Consider the following 24,490-nt stretch of genomic DNA (forward strand, 5'->3'; position numbering starts at 1 on the left):
ACGCTTCCGTCACACAGGTGAACTCCCAACAATGAGGCTAAGGAGCTTGAACTCACCTCCTTTAGATTAAATCCCAGGGCTTTATACTAATATTGAAGAATCGGATGCATTCACCTTTGCTGCCCAGAACAGAACAAAGTTATCTTTTCGTTTTTGTTGTGACCCAGGACTTGATTTACTGGGACTTTTGCCAACTGCAATGCTCAGTACATAGTTAGAGCTATATTATATTCTATATTATATTATTATTATATTTACTTATAGTCTTGAAAAGTATGTACAAATGAACTCTTCTTAAACCTGAAGCTAAGCTGTCACCATGTTGGCAAGACTCCCCCTTCCAATGTGAGCGAGGGAGGAGAACGGGAAGCTGATAGAAGCACCTAGGAGAGCAGGCCTGAAACTCCAGGGCAGGGGGGACTTGGAGGGGGCTGGCTCCTGGGAAGAAGGGTCAGAACAAAGTCATGTTTTACACTGTAAGTTCTTCTGTCCAAAGCCTGCACTCGGTGCCTGCCACACAGGCAGGGAGGGGCTGCACACTCAGCATGGAAGAACTTCAGAAGAAACCCACGTTGGGCTAGAACCCTCCATTCTGCACACAGAAAATGGCGTACAAGCCTTTCCCTGTCCCGTGGAGAACAGGAGTGTGGGTGTGACATGCAAAGCGCCTGGTGCAGCCCGGCTCACTCCGCCCCTGCCTCTCCTGAACACCACTGTCCCACTAACAGTCCCTGCTCAAACCCAACGGGTGAAGCCCTGAGCCCATTCTGCTGTGGGGGTGTCAGGTTAGGTAGATAGTGAGGGTAGGATCTCATGATGCAATGACTGCTCTCCTCCTAGGAGAAGGCCAGAGCCTGCTGCCTCCCCCGTGTAAGAACTCAGTGACAAGAAGCCAGGAAGGAGCCTGAAGTGGAGGTGCCCACTCTCAGACTTCCTGGCCCGAGCCCTGAGACAGACCAGGACATGGCCCTGGCTGTGGTGTCCCAACCCAGCAGGGAACCTGACACCACTCCCCCCAACAAACCCAACGCCTCGGCCCGGCTGACCCCAAGCCCGCACCCAGCTTCCACCGCCTGCACTGCTGACGAAGCTCCTGCCTCTGACACCATCACACCGCAAATTCACCTCTGCACACACACAGAATAAGATCCCTGCTGCTGGGCATCGGTGGCTCATGCCTGTCATCCTAGCTACTCAGGAGGCTGAGATCTGCGAATTGCGGTTTGAAGTCAGCCCCTGGCAGGAAAGTCCATGAGACTCTTATCTCCAATAAACCACCAGAAAACCAGAAGTGGTGCTATGGCCCAAGTGGAAGAGCACTTGCCTTGAGCTGAAGAGCTGAGGGACAGCGCCCAGGCCCAGAGTTCAAGCCCCAGGAATGGCACAGAGGTGTGGGGGGAGAGAGAAAAGAAAAGAAGAGAAGAGAAGAGAAAGACCCTACTGCCATGTTCTTCCATCTCAGACATAACTGCCTTCCTCCCTGGAGGAAATGGCCTCTCTGTTGACGCTCAGGCCCCGCCCCCGGCCCCGTACTCACATCCAGAGACTCCAGGCAGTACCAGCAGAAGGCGTGCTTGCAGTTCTTGCACATCATCTGTGCGCAGCCCTCATCCCGCTCGATGTACACCTTGCACTTGGGGCACCGCTTGATGGGCGCATCGGGCTCTTCCATCTTGAAAGCAGAGCTGTGTGTGACAGTCAGTGAAGGCCGGTGTGCAGGGACTGCCAGCACCCCGCAGCACCACAGAGCAGCAGGTCGGACCACCCGGTGAGCCCTGCTCTACTACAGGGACCGTGTGTGTACACGCGCGTGTGCACGCGCTCATGTGCATGCCAGTAGTGGGACTTGAACTCACAGCCTCACCCTCCCACTGAGCTTTTTATTTCAAGGCTAGCACTCTACCACTTGAGCTATACCTCCGCATCTGGCTTTCTAATGATCAATTGGAGATAAGAGTAGCACAGACTTTTCTGCCTGGGCTGGCTTTGAGTCCCCATCCAAAGATCTCTGTCTCCTGACTGGCTTGAATTACAGGCACGGGCCACTGGTGCCCAGTTCTGGCTCTTATTACTAAAGGAAATAAAATGAAACAAAAAATCTGAAACTCCAAAAACCAAGGAAAGCAATGAATCTGTGTGGTGGACTAAAGATAAGGAGCATTAGCACATATCTAAATCCAGAGACGTATAGAAAAAATAAAATAAAATACAGCAAGAGGCGTATAAGAGAGGCATCTCAGTCATGGTGTCCTGGCCAAATACTATATCCTTATTCATACCTGCTGGTACTTTTCAAAGGTTGGTAGTAAGTTTTAGGTACTTTGCTGGGGTCAGAATAAAGTAAGTTATGAACACACACCCCAATACACATATTAATCCACCTGTTTTAACTGACAGTGCTGTTCTCTGGGAAATGCTGTCTGGGTTTGTGTGGCCATGAGCATGAAGAGAGTTACGCCTCAGGTGGAAGAGATCTTTTGGGCCTAACAACTAACTGGCAGCAGGAAAAGGCCAGGCAGACTCCTCCATTGCCTGTCTATGACCTTTGCCCCGAGCCACTCTTTCCTGCGGTCACTGCGCAGCCATCTTGGAAGCAGACAGAAGAAAGGAGCAGACAGAATATCTGACCAGCTGCCAGGTGCAATGGCTCTTCCTGTGACACGGCTGCTCCTGACCAGTCTGTCAGATGACCACAAGACTGGCTCAACCCCCTCAGAAGCCACCTCTGAGCGCGCTGGAGATCCGGCACTATTTAACTCTGAACACTTTGCTCATCCAAACTCATTTATCCCTCACACTTGGAGCACTGAGCCGAGAGCCCTCACACCTGGAGCACTGAGCTGAGAGCCCTCACACCTGGAGCACTGACCCTAGAACCCTCATACCTGGAGCACTGACCCTAGAACCCTCATACCTGGAGCACTGACCCTAGAACCCTCACACCTGGAGCACTGAGCTGAGAGCCCTCACACCTGGAGCACTGAGCCAAGGGCCCTCACACCTGGAGCACTGCTCTAGAACCCTCACACCTGGAGCACAGAGCCAAGGATCCTCACACCTGGAGCACAGAGCCAAGGATCCTCACACCTGGAGCACAGAGCCAAGGATCCTCACACCTGGAGCACTGAGCCGAGGATCCTCACACCTGGAGCACTGACCCTAGAACCCTCACACCTGGAGCACTGACCCTAGAACCCTCACACCTGGAGCACTGAGCCAAGGGTCCTCACACCTGGAGTACTGAGCCAAGGGCCCTCACACCTGCAGCACTTAACTGCGACCTCCACCCCTTCTGAGTCCCTCCCTCTATCCAGCTTGTTCCCCCCACCCAGGAAGAACAGACTGGCTGACAGTTCTGCTCATCGGGGCAGCTGGTTTGATGAAAGCATTCCTCCTGCTCGGAGCCCAAGTCCCACACAGCAAGGCACACGCTCGTCGTGGCTCTGAGCTTTCGGCTGGTGCTCCTCCGTGTGGTCACACCTCCAGCCTTTTGCTGCTTTAATTCCTTTTTCCAGATGGTTGCTTTCCACCCCCTGGGATGGAGTTGGCCTGAGACCCTCCTACCTGTGACTTACCCATAGCTTGCCTTACAGGCATGTGTGCCAGCCTCATGCTCAATGCTCCTGATCTTTGCCTCCTGAGTAGCTGGGATTAGAGGCATGAGCCACGTGCCCAGCCCTAAATTCTTTTCAATTTAAAAGCAAACTGCAGGCCAATGTGGCCTCACAGACTGTCCCTGAGAATGGACAGGGGCTGTCGCTACAGTCAGCGTTTAAAGTGCACCTCCCAGTTCCCAGGCTTCACACAGTCTCTAGCAAAGAGTCCTCACAAATTAACCATCAAATAGGAAACAGTAAGTCTGAATGAGACACAAGAAGAAGAGCAGATGCAGAGGCTGGTGTACAGACAACAGCATCCTCTGGGGGCACCTTCCGGAAGGTAGCACCCCTCCTTCCCTGAGGCCCGCCCTGCCTCCACCCAAGGCAGCCGCGCTCATGGAGGGTACCTGGTCTCCCCAGGAAGGAAGGTGATCGGCATGGACTCCGAGCAGCCTTGGCCAGGGTGCCAGCTGGCTTTGCAGAGGGAGCAGAACTCGGTGCTGCAGGCTTTGCACTGTACCCGCTGCGGGGTCTGGAGCGCCGGGTCCTGTAGCTGGCATACCGCTTGGCAGGAGGACACAGGACACCATGTCCGGCAGGGGTCGAAGAGCACCTCTGGCAGAAGGAGAGAGCACAGGCACATCAGACGCAGCAGGACACGGGACCGGCCCCAGCAAGACACTGCCTAACCCGCCCAGCGGTGAGGAGGCCCGGAAGTGCCCTCACACAAAATCAGCCCGCTTTCTTCCTTGGTGCTCCCTGACCCCCCCAGCTTCCTCCCTGGCACCCTCAGGAAGCTGCCCTCACAAGGGCTGGTCATGCCCGTGGCTTTCTGTATGCCCTCTTGCTCTGCAGGCCGGGCTCACAGCCCTCAACTGGAGTCCCTACACTCTGCAGAGCTGTGCCTGCCTGACAGGCTGGGCTGTCTGCAGGCAGCACCATGACTCCATATCTGTCTCTTCTCCAACCCCCCAGGACTCAGCCTCCTGAAGTGAGGCCTGCATCCCCTCTTGGATCCTCACAAAGAGGCCCCATGCTCAGACAACACCAGCCCTCAGACGCGATCATTAGAAGACGCACGGGAAGGAAAGGCGACGGCTGGATTATTCTTCCAACCAGATACTTCATCTGCCTGTCTCCTCTCCCGGCGTGATGAGTAAACGCAGCAGCAGGGTTTACCTCTAGACTTACACCCCAGTCACTAGGAAGCCTGATTTAATGGAATTAGTCAGGAGGTTTATTTTGAAAAACAGGATACAGTGCCACTCCTATTCCTTCACAACGCTGTCCAAAGCCATGTTTAAATAGAAGGTCCTGAACTGCCCTTCCTAGGCAGCCTGGCTAGAGTTTCATTGCCTGCCGCCCACCCGTCCTTCTGTGCAGCTGACACTGAATTTTCATGAGGCCCGGGCACGGAACACAGGAGACCCAGCACACTGCCAAGCAGCCATCGGAGGCCAGAGGACTCGGCGCTCCTTTCAAAGGCTTGCAGCTAGGCCCAGGGTTCCATGGCTGATATCAGGGCAGGATGTAACCTCAGAAAAACCTAAATCCACCTGCGGAAGCTTGGATGGTCACAAAGGTGACTTACAAACTCCAGAGCTGCAGAGCTCTGCATCTGGCAGCCAAAGGATTTCAGCAAACCTGAGTGATGGACCAGGGACAGGCAGGGGCCATGGGAGCCCCATGGTCACCTGACACACCAGCACAGGACAGGCAGCAGCTCTGCCTCCAAGCTGTGTGATCACATACACGTATGCATGCACAATGACGTGCACACATGCGTGTGTCCTGTGGGTTTCACCATCCCCTAACACTGGGGAAACCAGAGTCCATGCAATGGCCTCACGCAGGGTGCAAACCAGGTAGAAGGCCGGGCGGGGATGAGTGAGCTGCGTGCACTCGGCCGGCTCGAGTCTGGGTGGCATCTGCTGGATTGGAACCTGTAAGTGAAGGTTCCAGGGGCCCTTAGTTACAGAAGCATGGGGTGGGGCTAAGCTCTGATCCTGCGTGAGCACCCCTGCCTCTTATCTGAAAATGGTGAGTGAACTCCTGAAGAATGTCATTGACGGGAGCACAGGGGACAAGGCAGCGCCGGGCAACACAGGCCTCAGGAGCCTGGGAGCTGCCTTCCTGTCTGACCGGCTTCATGGACCAGGCCAGACCCGCAGTATCTGACAGCCAACTGTCAGCTGTGGGCAGCTCCCACAGCCTCCAACCGCGGGACCCTTGTCCTGCCTGAGGGCCTGTCCCGTGCGCGTGCCCTTCTATGATGGCTCCTGGTTGCTGGTGGTGGGGACACGGGGCGCGGGGCAGAGAGCTGAGGGGACCCAGTCCAGGAGAGGAAGGAGGTGCGTACCCCTGTGGAACTGGGGTGCCAGGCTGCCTGCCACCTGGGAGAACTCAGGCCAGTGAGGGAGGGAAAGTTCTAGCCACTCGCCTAGCCCGGGAGCCCCAAGCCGCTGGCTCTGCCTGGCGGAACCTGTGTCCTCTGCTTTCACCCATGACTTTCCCTCCCCACGCACCTGCCTACCTTCCCCCTGCCTTCTCCCCCTGCCCGCTGCAGGGCAGAGCCCCAGACTACCCACACAGCTCCTCACGCACACTCCCTGGGGTGTCAGGCTCTGACCCGTGACACAGGGAAGACGCCCAGGTCCCGCTTCCTGCCCAATGAGACCCTGTGAGCAGTGCCTGCACACAGGAAGCGGCCTGCCTCAGACTCCCGGGGGCTGCTGTGATCTGCCCAGCCTCCCTGCGCCCCAGAAATCTGAGGTCTGGAGGGACCAGACACCCAGAGCTGGCCTTCTCCACGTCCCTCCCTGCGTTCACACAATGGGAAGAGGCCATCTCATCTCCCCTGCATGGAAGACCCTTCTCCAGGGTGTGGAGGGTAAGGGAGGCCTGGGGAGGGTTTCCATGGCGATGACTCCACTCCTGCAACCCTGACTGGTCCCATGGGGTTGTCACACGTGGAGAGAATCCACAGGGCAAGGTGGCCTGTCCAGGACAATCATCTGCCATCATGCCAGCTGCCGTCAGCCTTGCTGGGCTGCGGGGTACGTCCCAGACAGCATGGCTGGCAGCTCCAGGTTTAGATGTCTGCCAGCGCCCACCGTCCAGCAGCAGCTGCGGTGGGTACACAACGGCCAGAGCCCAGGCCTGCAGCAGGCCTCAGCCACGTGCTTTTTCCACAGTGTCTGTGGAAAACAGGGCCATGGCAAACCTGGCCCTCGGCGTGCTCTGCGTCTTCCAGAGCACATTTCTCTACTGTATTTTGTTTACAGATAGGGGAAATGTTTGCAAACAAGGCAAACAATGTGTTTTCTGAAATGGCGGGAGAAACGACTCTTAATTCCAGCCTCCCATAGATGTGTTCGTGGCACTATAATTTGTGTTCGTGGCACTATAATAATCCATGTCATGCCGCAGTAATTCGTGTGTGGGAGACTGGAATTGTGGTTAATTTCTCAACTAACCTTAATGAAGCAAGCCCTCAAGAGATCTCTAATTATCAAAACGTCTGATGCTTCAAAGAAACCGCTGACTTTTTTGAAATCGATTTTACTTTTAAAGCAACCCCCCACCCCCTGCGCCCCTAGTCACAAACACTGGCTGCCATTGTGCTGCCTGCCTGGAGAGCGGGGAGGGAGGGCTCACACATGTGTGGGGGAGGGATCTCAGGAGCTGTTGGTTCTTATCAGAACTGTCAGTGGTCAGTGGTGGGCACACCACATACTGCTTCCCTTCTCTGAGCCTCCCTTTCTTACCCTTTTCCCTTCCTTTCCTTCCTCTTCCTCTTCCCTCTATCTCTTTCTTCCTACCTTTCTTTTTCTGTTGAGCCAGTACTGGGGCTTGAACTCAGGGACTGCGCACTGTCCCTCAGCTTTTTTGCTCAAAAGCTAGGAACGCTCCACCACATGAGCCACAGCTCCATTTGTGGTTTTTGGTTGGTTAACTAGAGATACAGTCAGTCTTAGGGACTTTTCTTCCCTGGCCGGCTTTCAACTGCGATCCTCAGATCTCAGCCTCCCGAGTTGCTATGGCTATAGGTGTGAGCCATGGGTATCCACCTAATTATGCTTTCTTTAAAAAAAAAAGTCCTAAAGCTAAGATTCAACTTCAGCCCACCTTGGACCAGCGCCTCTACCTAGGTAGGTTAGAGACCTCCAGCAGCTCCATCCCTATGTGGCTAGAGGAGCTTCCAGACAGACATATGGACATGGAGAGAAAACACCCCTCCTTGCAGGTGGTCATGCAAACAGACGCAGCAGGGTGGGCACAGCTGGGCCTCGCCAGGCCTGGCCATCACTCCACGGACGTGTGAACCAGCCAGCCACCACCGGGGAGGGCAGGTGCTCAGGGAGAAGAGGAAGCCTGTCTGCCCACCTCCCTCCACTTCTGCTGGCCAAGGTCTGGGCTGGGGAAGTAGAGAGGTGTACGGGAAAATCCAGGCTAAGCCAATGTACCAGGGCAATGCAAAGACATGGTGGCAACTTAACCTCGCTCTTGAGCTTTGTGAATGTTGTTGGAAAATCATTGAAATTCGTCTCCTCCTAAGACCTCCTCCTCTGACTGTGCTGGCAGGGAGGGAAGGAGGTAAACATTTACCTTCTTTCTGGTGGTATCTCCAGGCTTGTGCAAGGGCCCGGATGTAATCCAAAGCCATATTTTAACTTCCAACATTCTCACATTTCATTTAGACAGCACTTTTGCAACATGTCTAAGTCCTTCATTTAAAAAAAAATAAACCTTTAGTGTAACGTTTGTAAAATATTTTCAAGGGAGAGGTTTGAGGGGTATTTTCCTAACCTAAGTCAAGTTGGCTTCACTTTGATGCAAGATAAAAGAAAAAGTACTTTTAAAAAAGCTAAAATTAATAGGTAGGAAAATTTACCCAGCTGCATTTTAAAATTAATTTCATGTCATTGAAAGTTCATACTCTTATAACTCAAATAACCCCTCCCCCTCCCCACAGTTCCTTTCAAGTTTCTCTCTGGATAATATTTTCAGATGAGGGCAAAAGTCCCAGAAATCCAAGTTAGTTGATTTATACCTAACCATCCTGAATTTAGCACTGTATCACATTATAGTTAAGGTATAAACTTCCACAAAGCAAATGATATATGGCATTTGAAGACGTGGTTTTCAGGCATCATCATGCATGCCTGTAGTATCAACTAACTGGGAGATGGAGACAAAAGGCAATGCTGGAGGCCAGCCTGCACAAAAATGTTCATGAGGTCCTGTCTCAAAACAAGCCAGGTGTGGTGCTACGCTGGTGTAAATCCCAGCAAATGGAGAGGCAAGGATTGTGGTTCAAGGTCAGCATGGGCAAAAGGCAATCAGCGCCAAGACCCCTCAACGGTTTAACAATTCCAATGTCCAGAGAATGTCAGGAATGTACTCCTCCTTTGCTTATTTTTCCTGTACTCTCTCTCTTTCTTGACTTTTTCATTGATGACTAGTGCTCTACCACTTGAACTACATCTCCACCTCCACCTTTTTGCTGGTTAATTAGCAATGACAGTCATAACAGACTTTCCTACTCAGGCTGGCTTCAAACAAACGTTGGCCTTCAGATCTCAGCCTCCTGAATCACTAAGATCACAGATGTGAACCACTGTGCCTATTTTCCTGTAGCTTCTTACGGTTGTCAGCTGACAGATCCTCTTACCTCCCAAACAAAGCCCCCTCAAACGAGCCACATTCTGGTTCAGACATCATAGCTGGATCATTTTCCAGGCCACCTACCTCTTTCAAATTGTAGCTTTTTATATCTTTGCATAATTTCAGCTGCAACCATGCACTCGATCTAAAAGAAAAAGACATGAACAAGTTGTGTAACAAGCAGAGTGTAGGAATATAATGCAACATAACCCTCTCTGCGCCCTCTCCCCCCGGCCAGAAGCCTGGCAGGACAGGGCCTCCCACAATGCAGTGATCAACCACAAGCACACACACACGCACACGTACCTCACTCTCCTGAAGGTGGCCCTGTTTAGGACAGGCAGCGTCAGGACAGCTAATCGCAGTTTCTAGCCCTTCTTTGATCAAGAGCTCAACATACTGTTTCAGGCACTGGTAGAAAAACAGAAGAGAGTCTGTTAACATCTTTACTTCCTGAAAGCTGAGGACACAATGATGCACTCAGAGAACAATCGAAGCCAAGTGCCAGTGGTTCACACCTGTAATCCTAGTGACTCGGAGGCTGAGATCTGAGGATCATAGCTTGAAGTCAGCCCAAGCAGAAAATCCATGAGACTCTTCTGCCCAATTCATCAGAGGAAAGGCCTGAAGTGGCACTGTGGGTCACATAGTAGAGCACTAGCCTTGAGCAAAAGGAGCCCAGGGACATGCCCAGGCCCAGAGTTCAAGTCCTAGCCCAGGCCCAGCCAAAAAAAAAAAAAAAGATGGGTCAAGGGCTGAGGCTGGTAGCTCATGCCTATAATCCCAGTTTTAGTCAGAAGGCAGGGATGGGATGGAGGGATCATGGTTTGGAGCAAGGAGCAATTCCAGGGGAAACACTAGTATTTCACCCAATAAAGCTGGATGCGGTGGTGCATGCCTGTCATCTCAGCTAGACGGGTGGCACAGGTAGAACTGGGTGGTCATAGGCACAAAATACAAGACCGTGTCTAAAAACAGTGAAAGCAACAGAACTGAAGGTATGGTCCAAGCGATCCAGTGATTGTCTAGCCAGTGTGAGGCCCTGAATTCAAGCCTCAGCACTACATGTGTGTGTGTGCATGCACACATACCACCACCACCAGTCAAGTGTCCTATTCCTTATCATTTTATATTTTCCCTATGAAGCTCATTACAACCCTAGGTTCATTCATTTGGTGAGTATTTATGGGGTGTCTGCTCTGCATCGGGGTTAGGTCTGGGGATCGTGAGCTGAGGCTGGGGGACCCTCAGCACAGCTCCAGCAAGTCCACACCCAGCACCAGGGCACAGGCCGCCAGTGTGGTAGACAGCGAGCCTGCTCACAGGCATGGCCTGCGTCCACCCGGGCTAAGGTCCTGTGTCTTCTGCATACTTTCACTGGCACCCTTTGGTTGTACAAGAGGGCTTCACTCTGACACATCCACAAATGCCGACAATGATTAGAGACATGTTCCCTGGCACTGCCCCTCACCCTTGCTCCAGCGCCGTGCTACGTTCTTTATCTTCCATTCTTGTAGTTAACCCTTAGAACACTGAGGAAAGGCCTGGCCATCTCATCATTCTGTGAAATTCCACCACCCAGTAAGGAACCCATTGCTTTAACCAGATGTGAGCTCACATTTACTTGGCTGACACACACATGCTTTCCTGGAGGACCAGGTCATGTGCAACCGTCCATCATGGCATCCTGGGCCATTACTGACCCCTGACCTTTCCTGGAGGGCAAGATAGAAAATCTGAATGGAGCCAGTCAAGGACAAGCACAAGCTAATGGGAAATACTTCGTGGCTCTTCTCAGTTCTGATTTGCTCTTGCTTTATAAAGTATACTAGCCTTAGAAATTCAATGTTTAACTGAAAGCTCATTTTTCCCCCTTTTTTGTACCAGTTCTAGGGCTTGAACTCAGGGCCTGTTGTTCTTGTTCGGTGTTGTCACGGAAGGTAATATGAAACATACTTCCACTTCTAGGTTTTTGCTGATTAATTGGAGGTAAGAATCTTATCTCTGCTGGGTGCCAGTGGCTCATGCCTGCAATCCTAGCTACTCAGGAGGCTGAGATCTGAGGATCACAGTTCAAAGCCAGCCCAGGCAGGAAACTCCATGAGACTCTTATCTGCAATAAACCACTAGAAAACTTGAAGTGGCTCCATGGCTCAAATGGTAGAGCACTCGCCTGGAGCTGAAGAGCACAGGGACAGCGCCCAGGCCAAGAGTTCAAGCCCCACGACCGACAAAAGAAAAAAGAAAAAAAAAGATTATCTCATGGACTTTTCTGCCTGGACTGGCTTTAAACTATGATTCTCAGAACTCAGCCTCTTAAGCAGCTAGGATGACGGGTGTGTAACACTAGCACCAGTGACAATCACATGATAAAGAATGAGGAGAGAAGTGTCTTCCCTGGGGAAGCTCACTTCCACAGAAGACCAGACACCTCACAAGATCACACCAGATCAATTTCTGATCACAGTCCCAGGCTGACGATGACACACACAGCAGCAGCACTGGTGTGGTATTATAACACAATTAAAGTACTGAGCAAATTCGTCAAGAAAAACACTTACGCTGCGTGCACTCCTAAGCCTTACCTCCTCCTAAGATACAGACTGCATTCCACTACACAAAGGCAGATAAAGGAAGGGGCCATTTGCTGTTCTCCCCTCCACCACTCTTGTTTCTCATCTGCAATCTGGAATAATTTTGTCTACCTTAGGTGGAGTTGTAAAAGAGCCAAAAAATACACGGGGAAAAAACATATGCTTAGTATGTAAAGAATAATTTCATCAAATATTGTAGCAAAGCAGAATATTTCCTTCATCAAAGACTCCAAGCTGGCTATGGTAGTTCCAGCCTGTAGTCCCAGCTACTCAGCAGGCAGAGCAAGAGAGAATCTTGGTCTGAGATGGATGCAGACAAAATGTTAGCAAGACGTCCTCTTTAACAGTAGAGCTGAGAGTGGCGATAGGTTTCTGTCATCCACTGTGTGAGGCAGAGGTGAATAGGAAGTTGTTGGTCCAGGCCAGACCAGGAAAAAGCAGGATGCTCTTAGAAAAATAATGAACACACAAAGGGCTGGGAGAGTAGTAGTAGTTCAAGTGATAGATTGCCTGCCTAGTACATTCAAGGCCCTGAGTTCAAAACCCCGATGGAGTTCTGGATGGCAATTTCTTTAAAAAGTGGAAATCAAGGCCATCTTCGAAGGGCCATCTTCGAAGGGCCATCTTCAAGAACCATTTCTGAGGGCCAAGAGAGGCCCTGAGACTCTACCCAGCTCAGCCTAGCCAGCCGACCGCAGTGGCCCAGAACTTGGATGGCTCCCAGACGCACCTACGTGTAACCCATCATTGTATACGAGCCTGAGCTCGCGTAGACAAGCCCAGTCTCGGGGTCATTAGAGGCGTGCGATCGGACAGCTGTCATAACCACCAACATGAGGTCTCCCGGTGGGCCAGGGCACAGGACCAGGGAAGACAGGGGTGTCTCCAAATCTCCATCAGGGCCCACCCCTGGTGACAACTTAGCTAAGGCATTACAAGGTTAGATGTCTGGGTTTCAGGGGTGAGAATGGCTTGCTTACAGCTGTTCACAGCTGGCAGAGAAACGGAATGTCTTGTTTGTGATATGGGTACCGGAAGGAAGGGGAACTGCCCACAGGGGCACTGGGAGTTTGCTGCTAGACAGACTCAAGCGAACCCGGTCCTTCTAGACGGTCCACAGAGCAGGTATGTGGTATGTGTGGGTCACAGCTCCCAAGACAGTAAGGTGGTACACTTGGAGCAATTCCTAGAGCACAGAACCACCCAAAGTGTCTGTTACCTCATCCATCTTTCTCTGCGACCAGTTTCTTACAGGTACAACCCTCAGCAATGAGATCGTTATGACTTTCTTTAATTAAGTTTGTCTGCATGGGGTCTCTGGAGGATAATGGGATGTCTCAAAGCCGTGGAATGCTGAAAACTGTCAATATTGGGCAGAGCAGTCTATAATGACAGAACAATACTCTCCCTAAGAAGCAAAATACAATTAACGCTGGTATGAAGGCTACACCCTGGGGAAGAGTGTAAACACCATTGTTCAAGAGCCTGCATACGGCAAGCAGAAGTGAGTCGCATCTGGATGAATGCTAACACACAGAACTTGTACACCATCAGAACACAGCTCTGTGCAATATGCACAGTAATTACACCCATTTGTTTACGGCATAGGGACGGATGAGGGTCGGCAGTTCTGACCCTGCCACCATCAAACTGGCAGTGTTCTTCCAGTTACAAAGCAGGTCATGACTCACAAGCCATATTTTCCAATCTAATAGCAAAAAGATGTCTTGAAATAAGTACAGTACAATAAGTAAACAGAGAAGCATCTGCAACAATAAATATGCAATTCCAAAGCAAAGACGAATGCAGTTCTCCATTACTGCATCAGCAGCTTTCAGCATCCCAGTGTAAGTACCAGATTCGCTGGGTCAGTCACTTTGTCTAGCTTAGCCCGATAAACAGGCATGAGAATTGTGGATGGCATTAGGGGCACCACTGTTTTCTACTTGTGAGAAAAACAAAAACAAACACAAGGATCAGGAAAGTTAAAAACCCAGTGCAAAGTCAGCTTTCTAAGTCCAGGCACTCCGGCTTCAAGCCCGGTTCGCCTAACTCCAAGTTGGAAAGCTTGTGTACTTTGTTTTCTAATTGCCTCCTTTTACTTCAGTGATGGGGGAGAACAAAGGAAGGCTTGACATTGGTCAACATGTGTGGCAATCAGAAACAGATATGCTGAGTTGAAACCCCTTTGGATAACTAGTTAAAGATTTTTTTTTTTTAAATTCTAAAGAACTCTGTTTTGTGTGCATGGTGATACATGCTTTTAATTTTAGTACTTGAGAGGCTGTTCAAGGCCAGCAAGGGTTACATAGCAAGACTCTACCTACAACAAATCTAAAAAGTAAAGAAGAGAGATGAGAAGGGAAGGATAGAAAGAGGGAGGTAAGCACTGTTGGAGGTGTAGTAGTGGGAATGGGAGGGCTAACTAAGAGGGTGAAAGGGTGAACAAGTTCAAAGTAGTCTGTTTGCCCATTAAAAATAGAACCACTGAGGGGCTGGGAAGGTGGCTCAGTGGTAGAGCACTTGCCTTGCATGCCTGAGGCCCTGAGTTCGATTCCTCAGCACCTCATAAGCAAAAAGAAAAAGCCGGAAGTGGCGCTGTGGCTCAAGTGGTAGAGAGCTAGCCTTGAGCTGAAGAGCTGAGAGACAGCGCCCAGGCCCAGAGTTCAGGCCCCACGACCGGACCAAAAAATAAATATATATATATATATATATAGAACAACTGAAATTGTCTTAAGACAGGGAATGGGATAAGGGAGTGTGATCGATGGGCAGGGAATTTGGGAATGTCACAACGAATCCTCCTGCCCTGTACAACTAATGTATTCAAACAAACACTTCATAAAAAGTTAAAAACAATGATTTAGTATTCTCTGGTATCTTAGATAGTTTTTCACAGGGCAAAGCATCACATGCACTTTCCAGCAGCAAGGCCTGACATGGTTGTCACCTAGAGTGCTGTGAACTTGAGCATGAGTCCAGACAGGGAGACCTCGGGACCTGGCGTGGGTGGGTGACGCAGGCCTCACACATGCTCAGCGGAGGCTGCCCATGGCCCATAGCACAGCCAGGCTCTAACAAGGTAGCAAGGAGCATTTTCTGGGTGGGATCAGGGAAGGCCTAGGAGATGGAAGTTTGGCCAGAGGGACAAAGCAATTCCAAGAAAAGAGGCTTCAGCTGTGTACAGGGAGGAAGGGGGAGGGGCGGTGAAGCCACAGAATGTTCCAGGCATTTCATTTTCCATTGTGCCTTCCAACTCTTTGAAACCCAATGAGGAGACATCACTGCTGATGTGCAAGTATACCTCCACCGCAGCACAAGTTCCCCGCCAGCGAGGAGTGGACCACAGAGACAGACCCACGGAGCCCACGTTGGCATCCAGTCAGAAGTGTGTCCTTGCTCGTTGAATCCCATTGGCTACTGATGACCCTTTCAACAGGAGAAATGCCCAGAAACTAGGCTTCCCGGTGCCCTCGTGGTTTAGGCTAATCAGGAATCACGATTTACAAGCTTTACATGCAGGCCAGACCCTCCACAGCCCTGGGTGAGGAGCAAAGCCTGAGACCACAGCTGGGTTTGAATCCCAGCTCACCAGCTTTACCAGCTGTTCCACAAAGACCAGGGCCTTCCTCTGTCAGCCTCTGCCCCCAGGGTGGGAGGCCAGTTGGATGGGCCTAGAGCTCAGGACACTGCCCTCCAGAAGGTCTCCAGGCAGCACCCAACCTTTCTGGAGCAATCCCTCCATAATGGCTGATCTGTGGATGTTTCACCTCTAGTAGATGTCACGTTCTTTGAAAAGAACTCTTTATGGTTTATCTAAAGTGCTGGCAGTAGTAAGAGGCAATCAGTGTGGTATGATCGGCATGCGAGGATGATGGAGGGGGGGCAGGGTGACATGGAGTAGCCAGATGCCTGGCAACACGTTATTCTGCGTCTCGGCAAAGGAGCCAGAGCCCTGAGGCCGGGGGCAAGCCGTCTGCACACCACTACTGCAAAGCGGCTGAGTGGCTGAGGCCCATGTTTTGCAGGCCAGGAAGGCCGACCCTCTACCTGCACAGCCTCCACAGGGGCTGGCGGTCAACCAGACACCAGGGAACCCCATGAGAGACTCGCTGGCCAAGGAACCTAGAGCCAACAGCCACAAGCTCCCGGGTCTCGTCCAACAAGAACCTTCAGGCTCGAGCCTGCAAGTCTGGTTTTACTCACATGCCAGAGAGTCTGAACTATGAAGAATGTTCCTGAAAATTATGGGAATGAAAAAAGAAACATAAAGCTTTCTATGCATTACTCTCTGCCCTGCCAACCTGCAAACTCTCTGTCTCCTACACAAATGCGTCCTGTGCTCTCTGACACCACAGCTTCACCACCTGCCACAGCTTTACTACATGCCACAGCTGGCCACAGTGAGGTCACCACTGTGGGGAAGGGGACTTCTTCCTGTGACCAGGACCTGCATCAGGAAGGACAGCTTCCCAGGTCCCATGGCAGGCAGGAGAGGCTTCCACGATGATTTCCCTCAATGGCAGAATACAAAATAATATTTTTTGAAATGAACTTGAGGAAATGAAAACAAGAGATTCTTTGGTGTTCTTGTTGCTGCTTCTGTTGTCTTTTCTTTTGTTTGTTTGTCTTTGGGAGGGTAAAGGGGGACACAGAAAAGGTGAGACCAAAGGTGAACAAAGGCAGCGGTGGACTCACTGGACACTCTGTGGGAAATGAACTATACAACTTGCGGTGGGGATGGGAGGGAAAAACTGGGAGAGAGCCAGGGGAGGGGTGGTGTGGTTCAAAAAGAAATGTACTCATTGCCTGACTTATGTAACTAGAACTCCTCTGAATATCACCTCTACAATAACAATAAAATATATTTAAAAAAAATACCAGTGCAAGCACTGGTTTTTAGGCCCACACAAAGTAGGGGCTCAACAGGTGGCTCATTTAGCCACTCCAGCACATTCTACAGTCCCCCCCCACACACATACCTACCACCCACTTCCTTAATCTATTTAGGCAAAATCCCTGTCACCAAAAAATTCTCTACAGCGCAGTAGTCCAAAGTGGGATGGTCTGGTCCTGTCAAGACAGTAGGGAGGGCTGAGGAGCCCCAGCGCCCCACTGGGAGGGTGGAGAGGCTGCCAGCCCCCACTGTGGGTCAGGTGAGCGGTAGTGATTTGTACAGCTGTCACCTTCCCGGCGACACACGTGACTATGGCTGTTGGTGCCCAGTGAAGGTGTGGACATGACAAGCAAGATGGTGGGAATTAGCTCCTTAAAGAGTACCACGTGGGAATCTGCTGGGTTGGGTGTTGGCTGGACTCCGGGAGAGTTCTGAGCTCTCCCGCCTCCCATGGGAAGGTTTTGTAGAACTGGGGACACAGGCTGGAGGATGGGAGCCCCGGGCTCACAGCCATTGAGACCTCCCAAGAGCAACACGCAGATGCCAGGGAATGGGCACCGACACTGTCTATTCAAGGAAAAAGCATCCGGTTCGATGCCAAGTCTATCCAAGACAGAGTCACGAGAAGGGGAGGCAGAGGGCTGGGCTCCACCACCATCGCCTGGCCCGGGCTAGGCACAGGAAGCACACAGGGGCAGGGATGCCAGGCACGCCAGGCCGTGGGAGAGAAGCTGCCAGGATGTCAATCATTGAACCTGTGCGTTTTGCTGCTTCACACTCCAGAGATCTAGGCAGGCCCTTCCTGACTTCCCAGAAAGGGTGGTGGAGGATGGACTGGGGAGAAGGAGCCTCGGGAATGGGGGTACACTGGCCCCTCACCTGTGTGCTTCTGGGGAAGCCACCGGGGCAGCCTTGAGTGTGACCAGCATGTTCCAATTGTTGCATGTGAAACACACAAAGTCAGGAGGAGCCAAAATTCATATTTGATCTAACCATGGATTTATCTCGAAGCCTTTCCAGTGGAATTTAAGCAACGCAATGCAAGCAGCGGGCATTACACATAACAGCAGAGGTAGGAGGAGCAAGGCGAGACCCCTCACCGCTTCCCCCTGCCCACAGAATTAATGTACTCAGCAGGAGGTAGCTATTTCTCAATGGTTGATGGTCTAGGTAGCTGAAGGTAAGGAAAAGAACAGATAAAACCTGGGTTGGTTTTGTCCAAGGGTATGTCTGCATGAGATTGTGACAGGTAAACCCCTGCACAAATTCTCAGAACTGGCAATACCCAAGGGTTAAACTGTAAGAGGGATACGTCACAGATTCAGCCCTACCAGAAAGCATCAGGGTTTTCCAGACAATGGAGGATCTTCCCCTCCAATGGTGAAACCAACAGATTTATTGGGGGGGGGAGGCAAGGGAGTAACTGTTGTTTTTGTATCTTTTTATTTTGTTTTTATCTTGTATTAGTCCTAGGGCTTGAGTTCAGAGCCTCAAGCTCTTTCTTAACTTTTATGCTTAAGGCTAGTCACAGCTAGCTGGGTCACAGTTCCATTTTCACTTTTTTGCTAGTTAATTGCAGATAAGAGTCTCATGGACTTTCCTGCCCAGGCTGGCTTTGAACCTCAATCCTCAGATCTCAGCCTCTTGAGTAGCTAAGATTACAGGACTCAGACCCCAGCACTCAGCTTCAAGAGTTTCATCTACTTGGTTCTTCAGCAACGAGGAGCTGCGAGACTGAGAAATGGGCCTGTTTGGATATTGTGTCAACAATGGGGCAAGATTCTAGGACCCCACTGCAGTAGTCCTGGAAGGCTTCCTCATAGGGAACAACAAAGGCAGGCTGGGGGTGGAATATTAACCTTGACCCAGAAAGATCTGCAAATGCCTCCAGGGCAGTGCCCAGACCTCTGAGAAGCCGCATCTTCCCAGGACTGTTGTTAAGACAGGAAATGGGGCATCCACCGGAGCCTGTGTGTTAGGAAACTAACAAGCACAGGTGTCTATCTTAGGACAGGCAGGGTCTCTGGAGAGGACAGCAGCTGCTAGGCTCGTCCCGGGACCCCAGGGAGGAAGGTGGAAGTGGAGGGGTGTCCAGACTCCCTGGCTCTGGTGAGCAAGGGGCGGAATGGCAGCATGGTGACATGTTCAGGGGCGCGCGCCTCTCCTGCCTGCCGTGGGATCTGGGAAGATGTTCTTCCTGACGCTCAGGTCCTGGACACAGGCAGTTGTCACTGCATGGAGGAGCATGAGGGAGCTTGGCTTTCCTGATGGTTCTTTATCCTGTGCTGGAAGGATATGAATGGTTGCTTCTGGTTACCTGTGCTAGAACCCGTCGTCTTCCATACTTGTGGTGTGATTACGCTACAGACTAGGAAACATAGACGGCAGGCTTGTGAAGGTTGTAAAGCACCCTTAGGCTCTGAGGGGACTCCTCTGCGGGGTGTGGGGGGGTGTGAATCGTGACTGACAATGAAAGCCCTATCATACTGCCCTCTTCACCTCATGTTCTAGGAGAAAGGCCTGTGGAGTCAAGGCACCACCCAGAGAACATTCCAGTTCTACAGGATTTTAGAAGCAAGGAGGTGACACAGTAGGGCATTTGGCACACCAAAGCCATCAAGAAGTGTTACTCCCCAATCAACAAGCTGAAATTTTATAAGTGCCTTAAGACCAGAGGTAAAAATGAAAAGCTCTGGTTGAGGCCTATGAGTCTGGTTGCTAGAGAAGCAGAGGAGTACGGGTGCCATGTTAAAGCACACAGGTTGCGAAGGTGTTCTGGGCACCGACACAGAAAGACCACCTGGAGAGTCAACACTGGGGTGCTCCTCCACCTAGTCATAAGGAGTCCCCATCTCTTCGCCTCTCAGACCACAGAAAAGGGGTCTGTGCCTTTGGAAGGAGGGACAGGTTGTCTGACCCAGGTTAGGCAGCATGGGATTGAAAGAGCTGTGACTGCTAGCCTTATTCCTACCTCTGGTCTTCAGATCCACCCAGACCTGAGCTCCTCCCTGCCCTGGAGCTCCTGAAACATAACTGGCCACTCCCTCTCTCTGCCCAGACATACCTGGGCACAGACCGCCACGGCCCCAGAGCTACCCACCCGGATAGGGTCAGACACCATATTGCTCCCTCTCCCTGGAGAGATATGGCCTCTCTGCTAAACCTTATAATAAGTGCCTGCCTCTGCATGGTCCCCTGGGATGGTCAGTGATGGATCTTAACCGTGACAAAGGCCCATAACAACAGGAAACAAAAAAGGGGCATAAATGACCTTTCTTGTCCAGAAAATGGGAGGGGCCCAAAGAAGAATCTACATCCAATCAGAAAATGGCAGGGGCCCAAAGAAGAATCTACATCCAATCAGAAAGGCCTGCGGCAGTTAGGGACCCCCTACTTAACAAATTAAAGCAAAGATGCATTCCTGCAGAGGGAAGGGACTAGAGACCCTAGTCTCTAGGGCTCAGTAAAGAAGCCCGGGGTGAAGGAAAATCCCCGCTCTGCTAGGTTGGCAGGGCCTGCCGATTATTTTTTTCTACTTCCTTTCATTTTCAAATAAACTTACTCAGTCTAGACTCTTATCTGGCCAAGAAAAGGACCACTACCCTAGGAGATAAAGGGAAGAGCTAGTCCTCAGATTCCCCCTGGAGACCCCTAGCAGGGTGGGTGAGGAGTCAGGCCTGGGTCCCCGAGCTCTAGGCTGACGAACTGGCACCAAACTCTATGAATTACTCTTTACTTGTTGGCGTTCTCCTGAACCAAGAAGCCATTGCTCAAGAACATTTGGAAAAGCACTTCCTGCTGCCCCCTTTTGCCAGGACAGGCTGACCCCACACAGAAAGATGGCAATTTCCTTTCCTCTAGAGCTAACTCATAGAACCCCTCTCCTGGAAGAGTGAGGGGCAGAGCAGAGGCAGCGCAGAGGGAATTCTAAATTCACAGTGAGGAGCACCTTGCCCTTACTTGCACCTAGCCACATGGAACTCGGGTACACCACAATAAACTATTGTAAGATGACATTATGTGTCAGTTATGGACAAACAAAATGAAGCCCTTTCTACCAACATTCCCACAGTCCAGGGTCTAGAACAGGAGGACACACTTTTACCAACTCGCAAATGAGTGTGAGTTGAGGCACCGGATGGTTAGAGTCAGGAAGCTTCCAGCAATGTGAGATGGCTCAACATGGTAAACTGAGGCAGTGGGATGAGCCTAGGAATGGAGCTGTGAGGCTGTAAAGGAAGCAAAGGGCCAAAGAGCCCTGGGTCTCACTGGACCTTAACAAGGAAGAAGCTTCCATCCTTCGAGTGAGGTGCTGATTCCACCTTAAGAAGAACACTCTGAGCTCCCCGCGGGACCCTCCTTGTCCTCCAGCCTGTGGTCCAGGGAACTGACCCCTAGTTGCAGGCCCGGTTCCAGGCCACTGGCTGAACCAGTTAGTGAACCCATTTCTATTATCTAGGAGTACCTGAGGTTCGTAGAGCCAATGAGGCTGACTGCCTGCCTGGGAAGGAAGTGCCTCTGGGATCCACAGGAGTTACCGTTCGCTCTTCCCCTCCCCCACGTGACAGGTTTGTAGGGGGAGAGATCTATACTCAACCACATGCTCACCACCAGGAGACTCTTCTGAGATGATACAGAGAGTCTGCTCCTGACGTCCGCCACCCGGCTCCTGAAAACAGGCCTGAGCCAGGAACAGGCTCTGGGCAGCATATGTCTGGTACACTGAGGAAAGGCAGAGTGGTGTGTCAGGCTAGGGTCATGCTGCTGCTCCCTTCCTTCTCGTAAGTACCCAGGAGACCTTGGGGTGACAAGGAGGCAGCATGTAGCAGTTAGCAAACGCAGGGAGCCCCCAAAATGAACCTAGAGCGCATCCTGCGGGACCAGTGTTTGTGAGAACACTCACTCCTCTAAAGCAATCCATCCCCTGCTCTTTTTTCCTCCTGCAGTTGTAAGTTCAAACTCAAGTAAATTGAGGAGGAAGCTGGCCTGTGGTGGGCACAGGATGGGCTTCAGCACGCACCCTTCCCTGTGAACTTCCTTCCCGTGCACAGCTGAGCTTGGTGAGGCTCCTCAGGGCAAAAACAGAGCTGGCCTTTAAGGTAGGGATGAGGATGCCCAGCTCCAAAGCTCACAGCTGCCTCTCCAGAGCTACTTCTTCTCTGGGATCACTTCCTTTGGAATTGGACTATAATTCTAAGTTAGTCTTGGTGTGTGTGTATGTGTATGCATGTGTGTATATGCATGTGTGTATATGCATGTGTGTATATGTGTATGCATGTGTGTATGTGTGCGTGTGTACACACAATGGGGCTTCTACTCAGGGACTGGAAGTCTGGGCATTGTTCCTGAGCTTTTTTGCTCAAGCCTAGTTAGTGCTGTACCACTTGAGCCACAGCTCCACTTCCAAATTTTTGGTGGTTAATTGAGATAAGAGTCTCATGGACTTTCCTGCCCAGGCTGGCTTTTTATTTATTTATTTATTTATTTGCCAATCCTGGGGACTTGAACTTGGGGCCTGGGCACTGTCCCTGAGCTTCTTTTGCTCAAGGTTGGCACTCTTCCACTTGAGCCACAGCACCAGCCTTTTCTGTGTATATGATACTGAGGAATTGAGCCCAGGACCTCATGCATGCTAGGCAAGCACTCTACCACTGAGCCACATTCCCAGCCCAAGGCTGGCTTCCTCTTTCAGTCTGACTCAACGTTTTCCCTTTCATCTGTCCTACCAAAGGTCTCTGGTTTCTCCACTGCCTGAGCACAATGGGGTGATCTGAGGACCCCGTAAGAGAGGGACCCTTGGCAGAAGGTATCTTGGCATTTGCACACACTGCTCCATCAGCCAACAAACAGGAGCTTCACACCACAGTGAGCTACTGAAAGAGGAACGACATTGGACATTTAAACTGTTAACACCAGCTGTGGAAACAAATTGCCTGTACTGCTCCTCTGCACTTGGATGGAGGCTTCCGTGAGAATGCAGTGCTCGTTGTCTCCTTTGGTATTCCCTGACCTGAATGCAGCTTTTGGATTAGTAAGGGTTGCTTATTTATTTAGACAATTCTCTAGAAGCAACCAAAAAAAAAACCCAAAACAAAAAACCAACCAAATGAAAGCCTGGAAACAAAGGCAGGAAGATTGGGATGTTTTAGGAAGAAAACACACAAGGCCCTGGCAGCTGGCAGGTGTCTGGAGACATGGCAAATGTGCAGGAAAGAGGGAGTGCTACCCAGCCAGGGAATCTGGAAAGGTCCCTTCAGGCCTGGAGAAGGGGGTTCCACAGAAAGCAGATTATTTATTGCATCTCTGTTCACCTTCCTAAGCTTCCTCTCGTGAAGCTAGAAGCCCCACTCACTGTGCTAACTGACTACAGCTTTCCCTCCGGCCGTTCTCCATCTCGGGGAAAGTGTCCAGCCCTGCAGGCTTTAATGAGGTGCATTTCTTGGATGTCAGCTCCAACAGCGAGATGGATTTACTTCAGAGTTCAATCCCTGAGGCTTTATTGATTAGCTATTATCAGCTCTGCACTCAGCTAGGTCTTGGAGGGGAAATGGAGAATGAGCCAGAAAGTCTTCTTCCCTTCAGAAAGTCAGAACCCAGCATCCACCGGAAATGAAATGATGTGGACTTCAATTAAGCCTGGAAGGTCTGGGTTCCTTCTCTATGAAACAGATGATGAAGGTGCTGAGCTCTGAGCCCATATTCCCAGGCTGAGATGCAGCCTAAGTGAAATCGAGCCTGCCCAGGAAGGAGCGCGGGTGAGGAAGGTATGGAGGCAGGTGGTGGGAGACAGACAGATCTCACGGCCACAGATCTCACAGGCAGCTCCGCTCCTGAGCATGTACAACCACAGTCAAACTCAGAGCCAAGGGTGTGTTATTTACAACTTGTATGAAGATTTTTTCCCTATTCTGTACTTTTTAAAATTACACCTGTGTTATTTTATCCATTTTCAAACTGATTGAAATGTGACAAAAAAGATTGTATATTTAAGGTGTACAATTTAGTCATTTGTTTTTTTGTTTTCTGTGTTGTTTCATTGCTTTTTTTTTAATGGGGGAGTGGCTCTTGTGATATATCTCAGGCTGGCCTGGAACTTGTGATTTTGCTGACTCAGCACTTAACTTTTGTTTGAGTGTGTGTGTGTGTGTCTCTCTCTCTCTATTTCTCTCTCTCTCTCCTCTCCCCCACCCCCCATAACTGAAAGCTTCTAACCTGCCACTGACATCTCTGAAAAGCCCTAGTAACCCAGTCCTGGCCAAACTGTTCATGAGTTGACTTCTTTGATTCTAAAATCAAGAAACATTAAGTATTTTCGGACACAAATCCTGAACCTTAACTTGTTGAGCGAGAAATTTCCATATGCATAAAGAATTAATTGTTTGAAGACGGTGGTAGCTTTCACCTGTACTCCTAGCTACTCAGAGGCTGATGGGAAAATGGTAGTTCAAGGCTAGTCTGAAAAAAAAAAAAGAGAGTCTCCCCTAGCAAGGGTGATGGAGTGAATCTGTCATCTTCAATAAGAAACCATAATCTAGGAGGACTGAGCTCCCAGTATGGGCCAGGGCAAACCATGATGATACCCTACCTTAAAATAACCAGTGCAAAACAGGCTGGAGGTATGGTTCACTGGTGGAGTGGCAGCCTGACCAGCACAAGGCCTGAGTTCAAACCACAGCACCGAACACAAAACAAAACAGACAAAACAAAAATCATTCAGTCCCTAGGGGCCCTAG

At 50.8% G+C, this 24,490-nt stretch overlaps 1 protein-coding gene across 1 annotated transcript in view; it reads right to left on the reverse strand.

Moving 5' to 3' along the window:
• Rnf144a (ring finger protein 144A) overlaps positions 1 to 24,490 on the reverse strand; it is an 87,512-nt gene that overhangs the window by 14,699 nt on the left and 48,323 nt on the right. The window contains exons 3-6 of the mRNA XM_013013596.1: positions 9,573 to 9,677; positions 9,351 to 9,411; positions 4,007 to 4,214; positions 1,538 to 1,685 (exon numbers count right to left, since the gene is read on the reverse strand). Coding sequence (XP_012869050.1) covers positions 1,538 to 1,685; positions 4,007 to 4,214; positions 9,351 to 9,411; positions 9,573 to 9,677 — 522 coding nt within the window. The remainder of the gene's footprint in view (positions 1 to 1,537; positions 1,686 to 4,006; positions 4,215 to 9,350; positions 9,412 to 9,572; positions 9,678 to 24,490) is intronic.

This window comes from Dipodomys ordii, unplaced genomic scaffold, assembly GCF_000151885.1.
Source record: "Dipodomys ordii isolate 6190 unplaced genomic scaffold, Dord_2.0 Scaffold20, whole genome shotgun sequence".
In the NCBI taxonomy this organism is placed as follows: domain Eukaryota; kingdom Metazoa; phylum Chordata; class Mammalia; order Rodentia; family Heteromyidae; genus Dipodomys; species Dipodomys ordii.